Raw genomic sequence first — 12,111 nt, 5'->3', positions numbered from 1 at the left:
GCTCATAGTTCAGTACGATCTGTTCACAGTATTGTTCTATATCCTGGTTACAATGAGACCTTTGGTTTTCCCAGCCCTCTGATGAGATGATTTTGTTGCTTACCTGAGGGGCTTGTCAGTCCTTGAGGATTTTTCCCCCCAAACTTCTTTTTCCTACATAGTCAATTGCACATGGCAAGGCAGAGGCTCAGACTGCACACCTGCTTGGAGATACAAATGCAAATCAGGAGTAGTATTTCCTTTCTCTATACCTATATAAATTTGTGCAAGGATGCACATGGAAACTCAGATGCCCCATCCATGTCTTGGCAGAGACATGAGGCTCATGTACCCTGTGCTCAGCAGTGAAACACATTTGTGTTATCTCCCCACCTCCTAGGCTGAGATTGAAACCCATCCACATCACATCAAAACTTTTTTTTTGTGAACATTCTTGTCCCTTCCTGCTCTGCACAGGGTGATTTGTAGGTGAAGGGGGAAAATAAAACTGGCTTACCAGCATGAATGCCTCATTGTCTCTGCCAATATCCAAATACTGCAAAATTTGAAAGAGACGGGATCTTGAAAGCAGGATTGGGTCCTGAATGCAGTTTACTTTCCAGATTTGGGTGGAAGAAGCATGGAATTGTCACCATCTAGCAGTGCTGTGAGTCATGATGGTGTGACGTCCATGCCACCTCCCTCTCCTCCCTGTACAGAGTGGTGCTGTGTGCAGCCACCACTGTGACTGTACATTGCACAATCCCTTCTACTGTTACACTGGAGAGATACTGACTTTGCACTTTGCATTTGCCACTTGCTTCCTTCTCCTTGTGAGACGTGCTTGCAGAGCCCAAGATGAAAGTTGAGTTTGCTCCACTGTCTGTGCCACTGCAGAGAAGGCTTCAGACAGCATCAGTGGTTCAATGGATCTTCAGCTTCCTGTGTCTAGGTAAGAGAGATCCCTTTTTCCTTTTTCTGAGAGGCCAGAGAAGCTTTCCATAGAATTGCAGTATGGTTTGGGTTGGAAGGGACCTTAAAGATCATCCAGTTACAATCCCCTACATTTTTATGCGCTTCAATTGTTCTCTTTATGCAGCACTCTGATATGGATTTGCTTTGGCTCCTGTCCCATTTGGCCTCAAAACACTCTCACAACATACATGAATCATAAGCACATTTGGCAAGGAAAACGAGAACACACCAGGCTGAACCTTGTGAACCCACCAGGCTGAACCTTGTGAACCCACCAGGCAGAAGCTGTGCGTGATTATAAAATGATTTAAGATGTGAGAGGCCACTAAAACTCCCCTTTAAATTGTCACCTGCAGTGTTGTCATATTCTCTTGTCCCTGGTGATGGATGTTAGAGATAGGAGAGATTGGTGCCAGGACATGTCCTGCAAAGCAGAGGGAGTGCCTGAAACAGCCAGAGTAAATAGAGTTTTCCTGCATCTCATGGGGTGGTGTATAGCTGAGCACTGTACACAGAGGGAGCTGCAGGTGTGGTCCGGCTCTGGCTTTGGAGATGGAGTCTCACCTACCTTTAGCCCAGGGCATCTCCATTCCTGCAATGGAGGAAAAAGGCTCCTAAGAAGATGTGGGGCTCCTACCTGATTTTTCCCCTTCATTTTCACTTCATTCCAGCTCTTGTCAGTGATCTGGGAGCAATGGGATGAGCTGCCATCCCCTTCCTCTGACTCTTGTCAGTGATTAACAAGGAATTAGTGCCTACCTTTGTGATGGCTTCCACTGCATTGTGTGTTTTTCCTAAAGAAACCCACAGTCCATTCCTATAAGGTCTTGGCCTGAGCTTTGCCATGCTGTTTTCACAGTGCCATAGCATTATTTCCTAAAAGATTTGTGTGTCAGGGGATATGTGTGTACAGGGTGTGGGGGAGAATGTGTACAGACAGCATGTGAGGAGATGTCAGCTGGTGGTCTGAGAAGAGAAGCCAGTCCACCTTTATGTCGTCAGATCCTGCAGAGATTTAAACATCTCACATAGTCATTGTCAGTCATCTTGCTCTTCATGCCATCACAAAATGCAGGAGAAACTATCAAAAATGTCCCTGGATGGTCTCCGGTAGCTTAAGTTTGACTGAAAGGTGCTCTGGCTTCATTTGAGGATGCCAGGAGAAGAAGGTTTATCAGGTACCTTATTAATCAGCTTCCAAAACATCCTGGTTATCATTGCACAACGGGTGTTTGACATGGAGCCACTGCCTGGGGCTCTGCTCAAAGTCAGTGGTGATTTTTGGGGCTGTGAAATAACTGGTCTTGCTCTGGTTTGTACCACACCATAGTGCCTTTAGCATAATCATACAATCATAGGCTGGTTTGGGTTGACAGAGACCTTAAAGATCATTCTGTACCACGCCCTGCCACAGGCAAGGACACCTTCCACTGACCAGGTTGCTCCAAGCCCCATCCAACATGGCCTTGAACAGGGTTTTGAGAATGGGACAGCCACAACTTCTTTGAGCAGTCTGTGCCAACGTTTTTGACTTGTTCTCACCACTTGATCAGAGCACGGTGGCACCAAGGAAGTGCATGGCTGATTGCCTATGCATGGGAATATTTACAGGTCTTATGCAACATCTAAACCAGGGTGGGTTTTTCCACTTCTCTTTCCTCTCTCTAGGTTTAGAGTTTTTGTGCTTTAAGTTGTTGTTCTGCTTGGTATTAGGAATAGGAAATAGAATTACCATGCTTGAGGGATGCTACCATTGGTGGAGTATTGGTGACTCTGCTTTTGTAGCAGTTTGAGGAAAAAACACATCAGCAAACTAAGATGCAGACAAAGTCACTGCTTGGTGGAGGACATCAGGTGCTGATGGAAATGACACACATGCTGTTTTGAATAGGCTGCACAGGGAAATGATGATGGGAGACACAGATGCACATTATCAGGGAGTGCAAACTGCCTGGAGGCATTTACAGCCCATCAGGCTGGCAGGTGACATCCCAGTGGTTCCTAGTTTTATGGAAATAAAAATATCAGAGGTAGGTTATCAGTGTAAAATGTCTGGGGCCATTTGCAGCCCATCAGGAACCTTCCTGAAATGCCTAATACCTAAGACCACCTTCTATATGTATACTCCCCCAGCCTTTTATTCCCCTTGTAGCAATCAGTGGAATTCCTATGGAATTTATGGTTGTTCCAGTTGTTTCTTTCATGTCTCAGTAACCAATTTTATTTATCAGCAGACCTACAGTTTGTCAATCAGTGGAATCTTTCCCTTTGTTTCTTTTAGCTCTCTCAGTGCTAGTTTTATCTACCAGCTGACTCACCATTTGTTTGTAAAGACAAATCTCTCATTCCTTTCATAAGTATCACTCTTCTGAACAACACCTTATCCCAGTTTGTGCAATTCAAGAGGCCAGGGGCCATTGCTGGTCACCAGGATGGATGAAGCTACCTTTTTTTGGAAGAGAGGCACCAAACAGCCATCCTTAGTGCCATTGTCTACTTGTGTTACAAACCCTGTGGGTCTCCCTGAGCAGAAGAGATCCCACCTGTGATCAACATTCTAGTGAAGAAGACATCCCACATGTGATCAAACTTCTGCCACCAGAGAACACCTGGCAGGAGGAGACACCTGTCAAGAGAATGGAAATCTGGCAAGAGCCATGCAGTCTTGGACACAGCTAACCAGAATGGGACAATTTGGAGTGCTCTATGATTCCCTCTCTGTCCCTGCATTTGCATTTCCTTCCACAGTCAATGATTCAGTTGGGATGCAGCAGAGATGTGGTCACAGGCGATCCAACATTCTCAGCATGGATGCAGTTTGGCTTCTGGAGCTTCAACAATGTTTTCCAATAAAACAATTTGTATACTTCTGGTTTTTCCCTTCTTGGTATTGGAATCAAGCTGGCACTTGACTTTCCAGAGGTGGAAGTAACTTCTAGAGCCAGCAGAATGACAGCAAATGGCCAGGAGGGAGGAATCCTCTGCAGCTGTAGGAGTTACTTGCAAACACAGGCTCTACGTCCTGCAGGGAATTGCAGCTTGCTCTGAATGAGGATGAGACCCAAACCCTCTCTTTCTCCCATGGCTGACCTTCAAGAGCTTATAATTTTTCCCAGGAAGAGCTTGATTAGTTGTTTGGGGTTTTTTGTGTGTTTTTGTGGGTTGTTTATTTGTTTGGGGTTTTGCGTGTTTTGTTTGTTTGTTTTGTTTTAGGGTTTTTTTTGGGTTTCTTTTGGTGATACAATCTGAAACCAAAATGCTTTTAAGAGGGGCATTAGAAAGGTGATAACAAAACCTTATGAAGCAGTTCCAGCTGGTTTAGTTCATTTTACAAAGTTTCTTTAAGCCTGGAGCTTTCCACCTAAAATTTCCCAGTTTAACCACTGCATGAGCTAGATGCCAATAATGTTATTTTCATCCCATGAGCTGCCAAACACCCCTTGTTGCACTGTTATAACCCTGAGGCACAGAGCTCAGATTTTCAGTGGGGAGGATTTAGCTGTCAGCTGCTCTTTGTTGGGAGACAGGCTTGGGCTTCTGCTTCCAGAAGAGGGCTTCTGAAACACCCATTTGCTGCCCAGCCCTTTAGCCAGAGATCCCAGGAGCAGGGATTGCAGGCAGCTCGGTTGCTGTGGTTGTGCAAGTGCATCCCCTAAGAAGCCAAGAACTGTGGGGGGACTCATTTCTTCCTGCAGGATGCTGGGTGAGGGCAGCAGCTTGGCCCCAGTGCTGGCAAGGAGCTCTGCTCCAGCATCCCTTGCAACAGGCAGGCATTGTCCATACTGCCAGTTTTCTTGAGGATGCTCCTGACAAGAGCATGGAGACAAAAAGTTGTATTTATTTCAGGGGCTGACAGCTGCTGGAGGAGGAGTGCAAGTTTTAAGAATGGGTTGCAGGGCATGGAGTGGGGACCCTATTGCCTTCCCAGTACATGATCTGAGTACTGACCAATGCCCCCTTGTAATGGAGTGGAACCAGGCTACTGCAGAAAACTGAAATCAGTGCTGGTGCCCAAGCCTGCTGCACTTCTTCCTTCTGCCTCTCTCATTCCCACTCTCCACTGGGCATGGACACCTGTCCAGATACTCCATGCAGAACTATGAGTGCAGAGCTGAACCTTGGCAAACAAACCCAGTGTAGGGCCAGTAGATCCGGGCATGCTGCCTCTACAGACCCAGTGTGCCACACCCAGACTTTGAACCTTGGAGTCATCAGGGTTGGCTCAAAGGGCATGTGGTACCAGAATGATCAGGCTTCCTGGGCAGCTGAGTATAGTCCACAGCCTGCCCACATCAGCTGTGCCCAAGGGTGCACTATCTGTGCAGGTGGCCACAATCAGGGACTCCAGGCTGGCACTGAGGACCTCAGCAACATGCATCTTGAAAGCATTCAAGGCCAGCTTGGATGGGACTTTGAACAATCTTATTTTAGTGGAAGGCAACCCTGCCCATGGCAGGGCAGTTGGAACTGGATGGTCTTTAAGATCCCTCTAACCCAATGCATTCTGTGGTTCTGCAATGATCTTGCAAACCGTCATGGCAAGAGCAGTATGAATCTGACTCACTTTGGGCTGTTGTTATAACAAAAATCTCTTTCTGCGGGCTGCAGTTTTCCCTGTTTCAGGCTGAATTAACAAATTTTGGGTTAGGAGCACTTTGATGGGACATGGTCCCTGCTTAGACTTAGTCAGAGAAATTCTCCATGTGCTTTGAAACACGTGGCTCCTTTGGAACCCATGGCTTACTTGGAGCCCATGGCATATTTGTGCTGTCTGTGATATGGCTATTTTCTTGTCCAGAGAGGAATTTACAGCTCACAGCAATACTCAGCATAAGAAACCCACCACTTCATTTTTGCTTCTTTGAAATAAAGAAGCTATGAGCTTCTTTGAAGGAATCCAGAATCCAGCTCAGGAAACCAATTGACCTGTAAAAGAAAAAAAAACAAAACCAAAAACAACTACAACAACAACAAAAAAAAGGCGGCAAAAAAAAAAAAACACCAAAAAACCCATCAAATACACATTGATGTCTTTTCTTTTCTGAGTCTCATACAGCCATGGAGATGTGAGATCCTGGGTCTTGGACCATGAAAAGTTGCTGCACCCTGCTAAACAAGTGCACTGCAGAGTCCAGGACCAGCCTATGAATGCTTCATCCAGAGCCAAACCTCACCATGGACAACCAGAGAGAAACCTTCCTGAATCTGGACTCATCAGAAAGTGCAAGATTTGGGGTCTGCATATTGCATTCTGTCTTGACACGGACCCTTTGGTTTTAGTTTTGGTTTGAAGCAGTCTCTACTTTCCATGACAGTGTACAGTGCAGCAGCTAATCTCAGCCCAGCCCAGAATTATCTGTTTCCAGATAACAGAACTCATGCATCTGCAATGACTTGCATGATGCCCTTAACCTTGCTCTCACAGCCCTTGTCTGCCTTGAAAGAGCTCTGTGTTAGGGCTTAAACCATTTTATAGCAATTTAGCATATGCCATTGGGCTATAGCACAATGTTGGTGACGGAGAGAGATGGGAGAGACACTGATTCAGTTATCAGAATCCAAATTTATTGTGGGATACAAATGCTTATATAGCATTTTAGGGAGCCTAGTAATGTTTACTACAATGATTAGGTTAAAATTACATACACAAACTTATGCATATCACAACATCTCTTGCTCGAAGAGTTTAATGAGATTTTCTTTTTCTGGTAAACCTCTCTGATTGAATCTTCTTGCAACCTAGATCTAATTTTCAAAGTTCTGTTTGCTTATGCCAAGGCACCTGTTACCAGATTCTTATGTTAAGCAGGTCCAAAGTCCATCATCTGTCTTGTATCTCCCAACATCCCAACATCTCCCCTTTTCCTTTCAACCAAAAACACTCCTTTAATGGTCTTAATAATTAATCTATGCACAGATTGAAAGGTATCATGGTTAATACAATTGTTATCAAAATTATCACATACATACCTATCCTAAAAAGAGTCTTTTAGTTAAAAAACTCCAACCCTAAAAGGCTCAGGTTTGATCTTTTTAAACTAAAACATTATTGATGGCAGCCACAGGGGTGGAGGCATTACTGGACTTAGAAAAGCTGCCAGAAGTATAATTGCAGCAAAAGGTTTGATTATTTTACACAGGGTGATAGAGAGAAACATTTTTAGACTGATTCCTTTTCATGTATTTAAAATCAACATAAAAATCCAATTTCACAGAGCCCAGGAACTCTAATTCTTGGGGTTCCTACGATGTTTCAGGAGGGTAAGGGATCAAATTTGATGTGCTTGGATTTGCTTCCAAAATTTTTAGTGTAAATACTAGTATAAAGTTCTGGAGGAGCTATATCCAGACCTGCAGAAGGAGCAGATGAGGATCATGTCTGTTTGCAACCTCAAACCTGTCTGCAACTCAAACCTGCCCATTTCTTCTGAGCAGTGGGGCTGGTGGTGGTGTATTTAGTCTGGGGACCTGACATGACTTTTGGAACACACTAAGAGAGATCTGTGGAAAATTTCTGGCCACTGGTGGCCCACAAAGTGTTGGTGTTCAGACAGTGGCACGGAGTTGTTCCTCCTCAGCAAATGGCATAAATAATCAGGTGCCTGCCTAAGGCTGGAATTCATTTGGATGCAGATTTAACTGTACATTTTCTGGAACCTTCCTGTCTCTTTGGTCCCATCCACAGTAACTTTCAGACTGACAGTCCATTCTTGCACAGGAATGGGCCCCTTTCCCACAGAGCACCAAAAGGTTTCAAAAGGACAAACCCCCCCCCCAGATCTTAAAATTGAGTGACGGTCACTGAGCACAAATTTTGCTCTGGGGAAAAACAAAGTTGAATTTCAAATGAATTGAGGAAGAAATTAATAATTATATAATTGTGAGATAAAGCATGGATTTGGTACAGAACTACTCCTTCACTTTGCAGAATGTACTTTGAGCTTTGCACAGTATGATAAAAAGAGAATTAGGCATGGCAGTTTTGCAGCAGACCTGATGACCTGGCTCCTAGGTGCAGTAAAATTGTGTTTATTTATCATGTGGACCCTTGAGCTGCACTTCATGTTCTATGCTGTTCTTGAGAGTTATAAAGTCTGTATCCGTGGCATTTGAAAATGAAGTGTGAGCAGCAGATTGAGGGAGGGGATTCTCTCTGTTCCACTTTTCTGAGGCTCCTGCTGGCGTGGGTCCAGAGGAGGCCATGGAGATGCGCCGAGAGCTGGAGCCCCTCTCTTCTGGAGCCAGGCTGGGGGAGCTGGGGGTGTTCAGCCTGGAGAAGAGAAGGCTCTGGGCAGACCTTAGAGTCTTTTCCAGTGCTATAGGGGCTCCAAGGGAGCTGGAGTGGGATTTTGGACAAGGGCTTGGAGGGACAGGACAAGGAGCAGGGGCTTCCCACTTCCATACATCAGGGTTAGATGGGATATTGTGGAGAAATTCCTGGCTGTGATAATGGTGAGGCCCTGCACACAGGTTGCCCAGACAAACTGTGACTGCCACATCCTTGGAAGTGTCCAAGGCCAGATTTGAGGGGACTTTTATGATTCTATTAAAAGTGTGGCACCAGATGTGAGCAATAGTTCTTTCTGCCCTGCACGATGCATTACAGCTTAGTCCTGTTGCTTTGCTGAGAGCTGCAGTTTTTTTCCCACTGCAAAATTCCTAGTGCCTACCCAGGTGCTTGCTGCAGTCTCTCTACTTATAGGAAGACATACAATCCCATTTCAACTTTAAGGGAATTTAGGATCCTGTTAGATTATTGCACTTTTTTCCCCCATAGGAATTATTGGTACCATCATGACAGTGTTCTAAAAAAGGGTAATGATTTGCTTTTCCATGCAAAGCTTTGTAATCAGGGTGACTTATCATGAAAAAAAAAAATGCTACAAACATGATCTACTTATTTATTCTTAAGTGAAAGCAAGCAGGAGGTACATGAAGGTCTTGGATGAGAGCATCTTATTCCATGTCTTGACAGGCCTTAGCTGAGAGGAGGTGGAGAGAGCAGGTACCAGGTGACTCCCAAAGGTGGAAAAGATGTCTCAGAGCATGAGGGTGTGGCTGCATCTGTATCACAGCTGAAGCTGAGCAGGGCATCTCCATCCTCATATCTTCCAGCCCTGGGTGGAAAATCTGAAATGAAGAGTAGAACAGAATATACAAAACTTTATGTAATCCATGAGCAAGGGAAGGCAAAGATTTGGATGAATCTTTGGGTTTTCTTCAGCTCAGTCTTTCCCTTCAAAAGTAATGCAAATGGTTTCAGAGGGACAGATGGAGAGGTCACATCTCTTCACAGGTGCACATCTGCTTTACCAAGTGGCAGCTTGGTGGCCATCACCACTTTCCAGCATCTGCAGACACACAGTGTTGGGGTTGAGTGGGATTTTATGTACCAAGTGATGTTTGTTTGCACAAATACTTTTGTTCTCTTGTTTCTGTGCTAAAACACAGGGTATAAGGGAGGTGGGAGGTCGAGGTCAAAGCTGGCACTAATTGGAGAAAGTCCCAAGTCATGGAAGTCATAGAGAATTAAATAGAGCACTCTTATAAAATTCATTATGACACTGAGTTGAAAGAACTGAAAATCCTCTGGAGTCCAAGATTAGAAGTTGAGGAAAGGGTCCAAAATGAATAATAAAAAACTCACTAAAGAGTAAAATCTTATCTATGGGTATAAATCATGGACACAATTAAAATTGGGGACTTATTAGCTCAAGATAAAACTATTGGGGACTGTACAGACTGGACCTAAGACACTTTTTGCTGCCATTGCAAAATATTAGGTGTCATGAGGTCATATTAACAGGAATTTTGGGGTAAAACAAGGCCATTATCATTGCAGAGATCAGTCTGACTCCAGAGAGAAGCAAGACAGCAAAGGGATAGAGAGCTGATCCATGAGAACACTGTGAATGGAGTGAGATTCATCAGTGTTTTGGGAAGATGGGGACACAGTGGCCTTTGGAGAAATTTGTAGCAACCACAAGGGAGGTGCTTGGTGTCTTTTCAGGTTCCTGGGGCAGATAGAAAAGAAACCACCTCTGCATCAGAGTTACCTTCACACTGATAAATTCAGCAGCAAGCCCAGTGGAGGCTCCATCCCAGGACCAAAAATGCCTCTCCAAATGAACCATTCCTTCCAAAGTCCACCTAATCCAACTATCAAGTCACTGCTGGCTTTTCTTTCAGCACAGTGCTGTACAGCTGTCTTCATCGCCCTCTTCTTCACCCGTTTTTGGCTGGTCAGTGCCCTGTATGCTGCGTGGTGGTTACTAGACAGGGAGAAACCCAGCAAGGGTGGGCGACGGAGCCACGTCCTCCGGAACTGCGTCATTTGGAAGTACATGAGGGACTATTTCCCCATCACGGTAAGTGCCACCACTCCATTGGCTCTTCCGTGTTTCAGGAACCAGTTTTGTCCTTGGAGTCTGGATACAGTCTGGGGCCAGCAGTCGTGGCATGGGGTGCTGGGAGCTTGGTGTTGGAGGATAATCTTCCCAGCTCCCAGATTACTCAAACACAGTAAGAAAGGAGGATTACCATTTTTACAAAACGCATCCTTCAATCATCTGCCTTTTCCATACCTATTTAATCTTGCTGCATTCCAGTTGTTAGGGAAATCTCACCTTTGTTTTCCATGTCTATATTGCAATATTCCTGCCCTTCAGGTTGCTAAGAATTTACCCAGTGGGCATAGGGCCAAGTTTTAATCAAAACCCAAGAGATCCTGGGTGGTCTGCAATGTAAGTATCCTGTTCTGCTTATAAGGGAGATGGATGGGTAAAGCTGGGGGTGCACTGGGTAGTCTCAGAGAGCTGTTGTTCTCTTGAGAGGGACTTTTGTGACATTCCCTGATTTACTTAATGCGTGTGGCCTTACTTTTCTACCTGGTGATCCCTTGGCATGGTGTGGATGCATGGAGAAGCAGCAAGTCCTGCCTCAGAGCCATCACAAGGTGGTACAAATCTGAGCAATGCAGAAGAAGAGTTCATGGGTTGTGCAAGGAAGAGAGCTTCAAGGATAGGCCAGGCAATGGGAATTTCTAAGATAATTCCTTTAGAAATACATTGCCTGTTGAGAAAACTCAGATGGGATGCACCCAGCTGGTCAGAGACCACCTGGAGTAAGAAGCTGAGTGCTGCAGTCCAGGATAAAGAAGTTGGGAGCCCAAAAAGCCAAAGAACCCACCAGCCTAAAGGAAAAAATAAGAACTCAGCCTGAGAGTCCATCCTACATGGAGCAGGGCCTGGGATGAGAGTCCATCCTGCATGGATTTAGGGCCTGGCTTAAGGGTTAGGGGGAGCCACAGCAAAGTGAGGACCAGAGATGACACGCCCATCAGCTTTGTGCTCAAACAGAAATAATCCTCTTTTCTGTTCTCATAAGATCACACCTGGAATACTGTGCACAGTTCTGGAGCCCCCATCATAAGAAGGTAAAATGGCACTTGTGGGGCAAGTCCAGAGGAGGCCACAAAGTCAGTAAGGGGACTGGGGCACCTGCCACATAGACACAGCTGAGCAGTCTGGGCTGTTTATCCTGGAGAACGTTGTGTGGATACCACACAGCACCTTCCACTGTCTGAAGGGACCCTCCAGGGAAGATGGAGAGAGACTCTTCATCAGGAACTACAGTGATGGAACAAGGGGGAATGGGTTCAAACTGTAAGAGAGTAGATTTAAATGGGATAGAGGGGAAAAATTCTTGGCTGTGAGGGTGGTGAGGCCCTGGCACAGGTTTCCCAGAGAAGCTTTGGCAGCCCCATCCCTGAAAGTGTCCAGGGCCAGGTTGGACGGGGCTTGGAGCAACCTGGTCTAGTGGAAGGTGTCCCTTCCCATGGTAGGGAGTGGCATTTTAAGGTCCCTTTGATACTGAAATCAGCCAGAAAATAAACTTTCTAACACAATTTGAAGTGTTAGAAGGCAGACATTCTTTATCTGTGCAGGACACATTGCAAGGATGTCTTGTTTAATCCAGTGTGTGTGGTGAGGCTTTACAATATTATAATCATATATATTAATTAAAATGTGTCTCCTGGAAATACATAAACATCATTTTTCCTAGAACTGCCTCCTACTGGAAATCATTTTATGATCCTGGAGTGTCCTCTAAAGGGATCTCTGGTGGCCCTATCCAGTGAATATTTAAATTTTAAAG

General features: G+C 45.1%; 1 protein-coding gene across 1 annotated transcript in view; it reads left to right on the top strand.

Annotated features, from left to right (window-relative positions):
• The first annotated feature begins 772 nt into the window (after positions 1–772).
• Positions 773–12,111, top strand: part of MOGAT2 (monoacylglycerol O-acyltransferase 2) — a 28,096-nt gene continuing 16,757 nt past the window's right edge. Inside the window, exons 1-2 of the mRNA XM_021532463.3 lie at positions 773–931; positions 10,144–10,322. Coding sequence (XP_021388138.1) covers positions 838–931; positions 10,144–10,322 — 273 coding nt within the window. The 5' untranslated portion in view covers positions 773–837. The remainder of the gene's footprint in view (positions 932–10,143; positions 10,323–12,111) is intronic.

This window comes from Lonchura striata, chromosome 2, assembly GCF_046129695.1.
Source record: "Lonchura striata isolate bLonStr1 chromosome 2, bLonStr1.mat, whole genome shotgun sequence".
NCBI classification, from domain to species: domain Eukaryota; kingdom Metazoa; phylum Chordata; class Aves; order Passeriformes; family Estrildidae; genus Lonchura; species Lonchura striata.
Note: the sequence above shows the minus strand (reverse complement) of the source record. Positions and strands in the feature narration are given on the sequence as shown.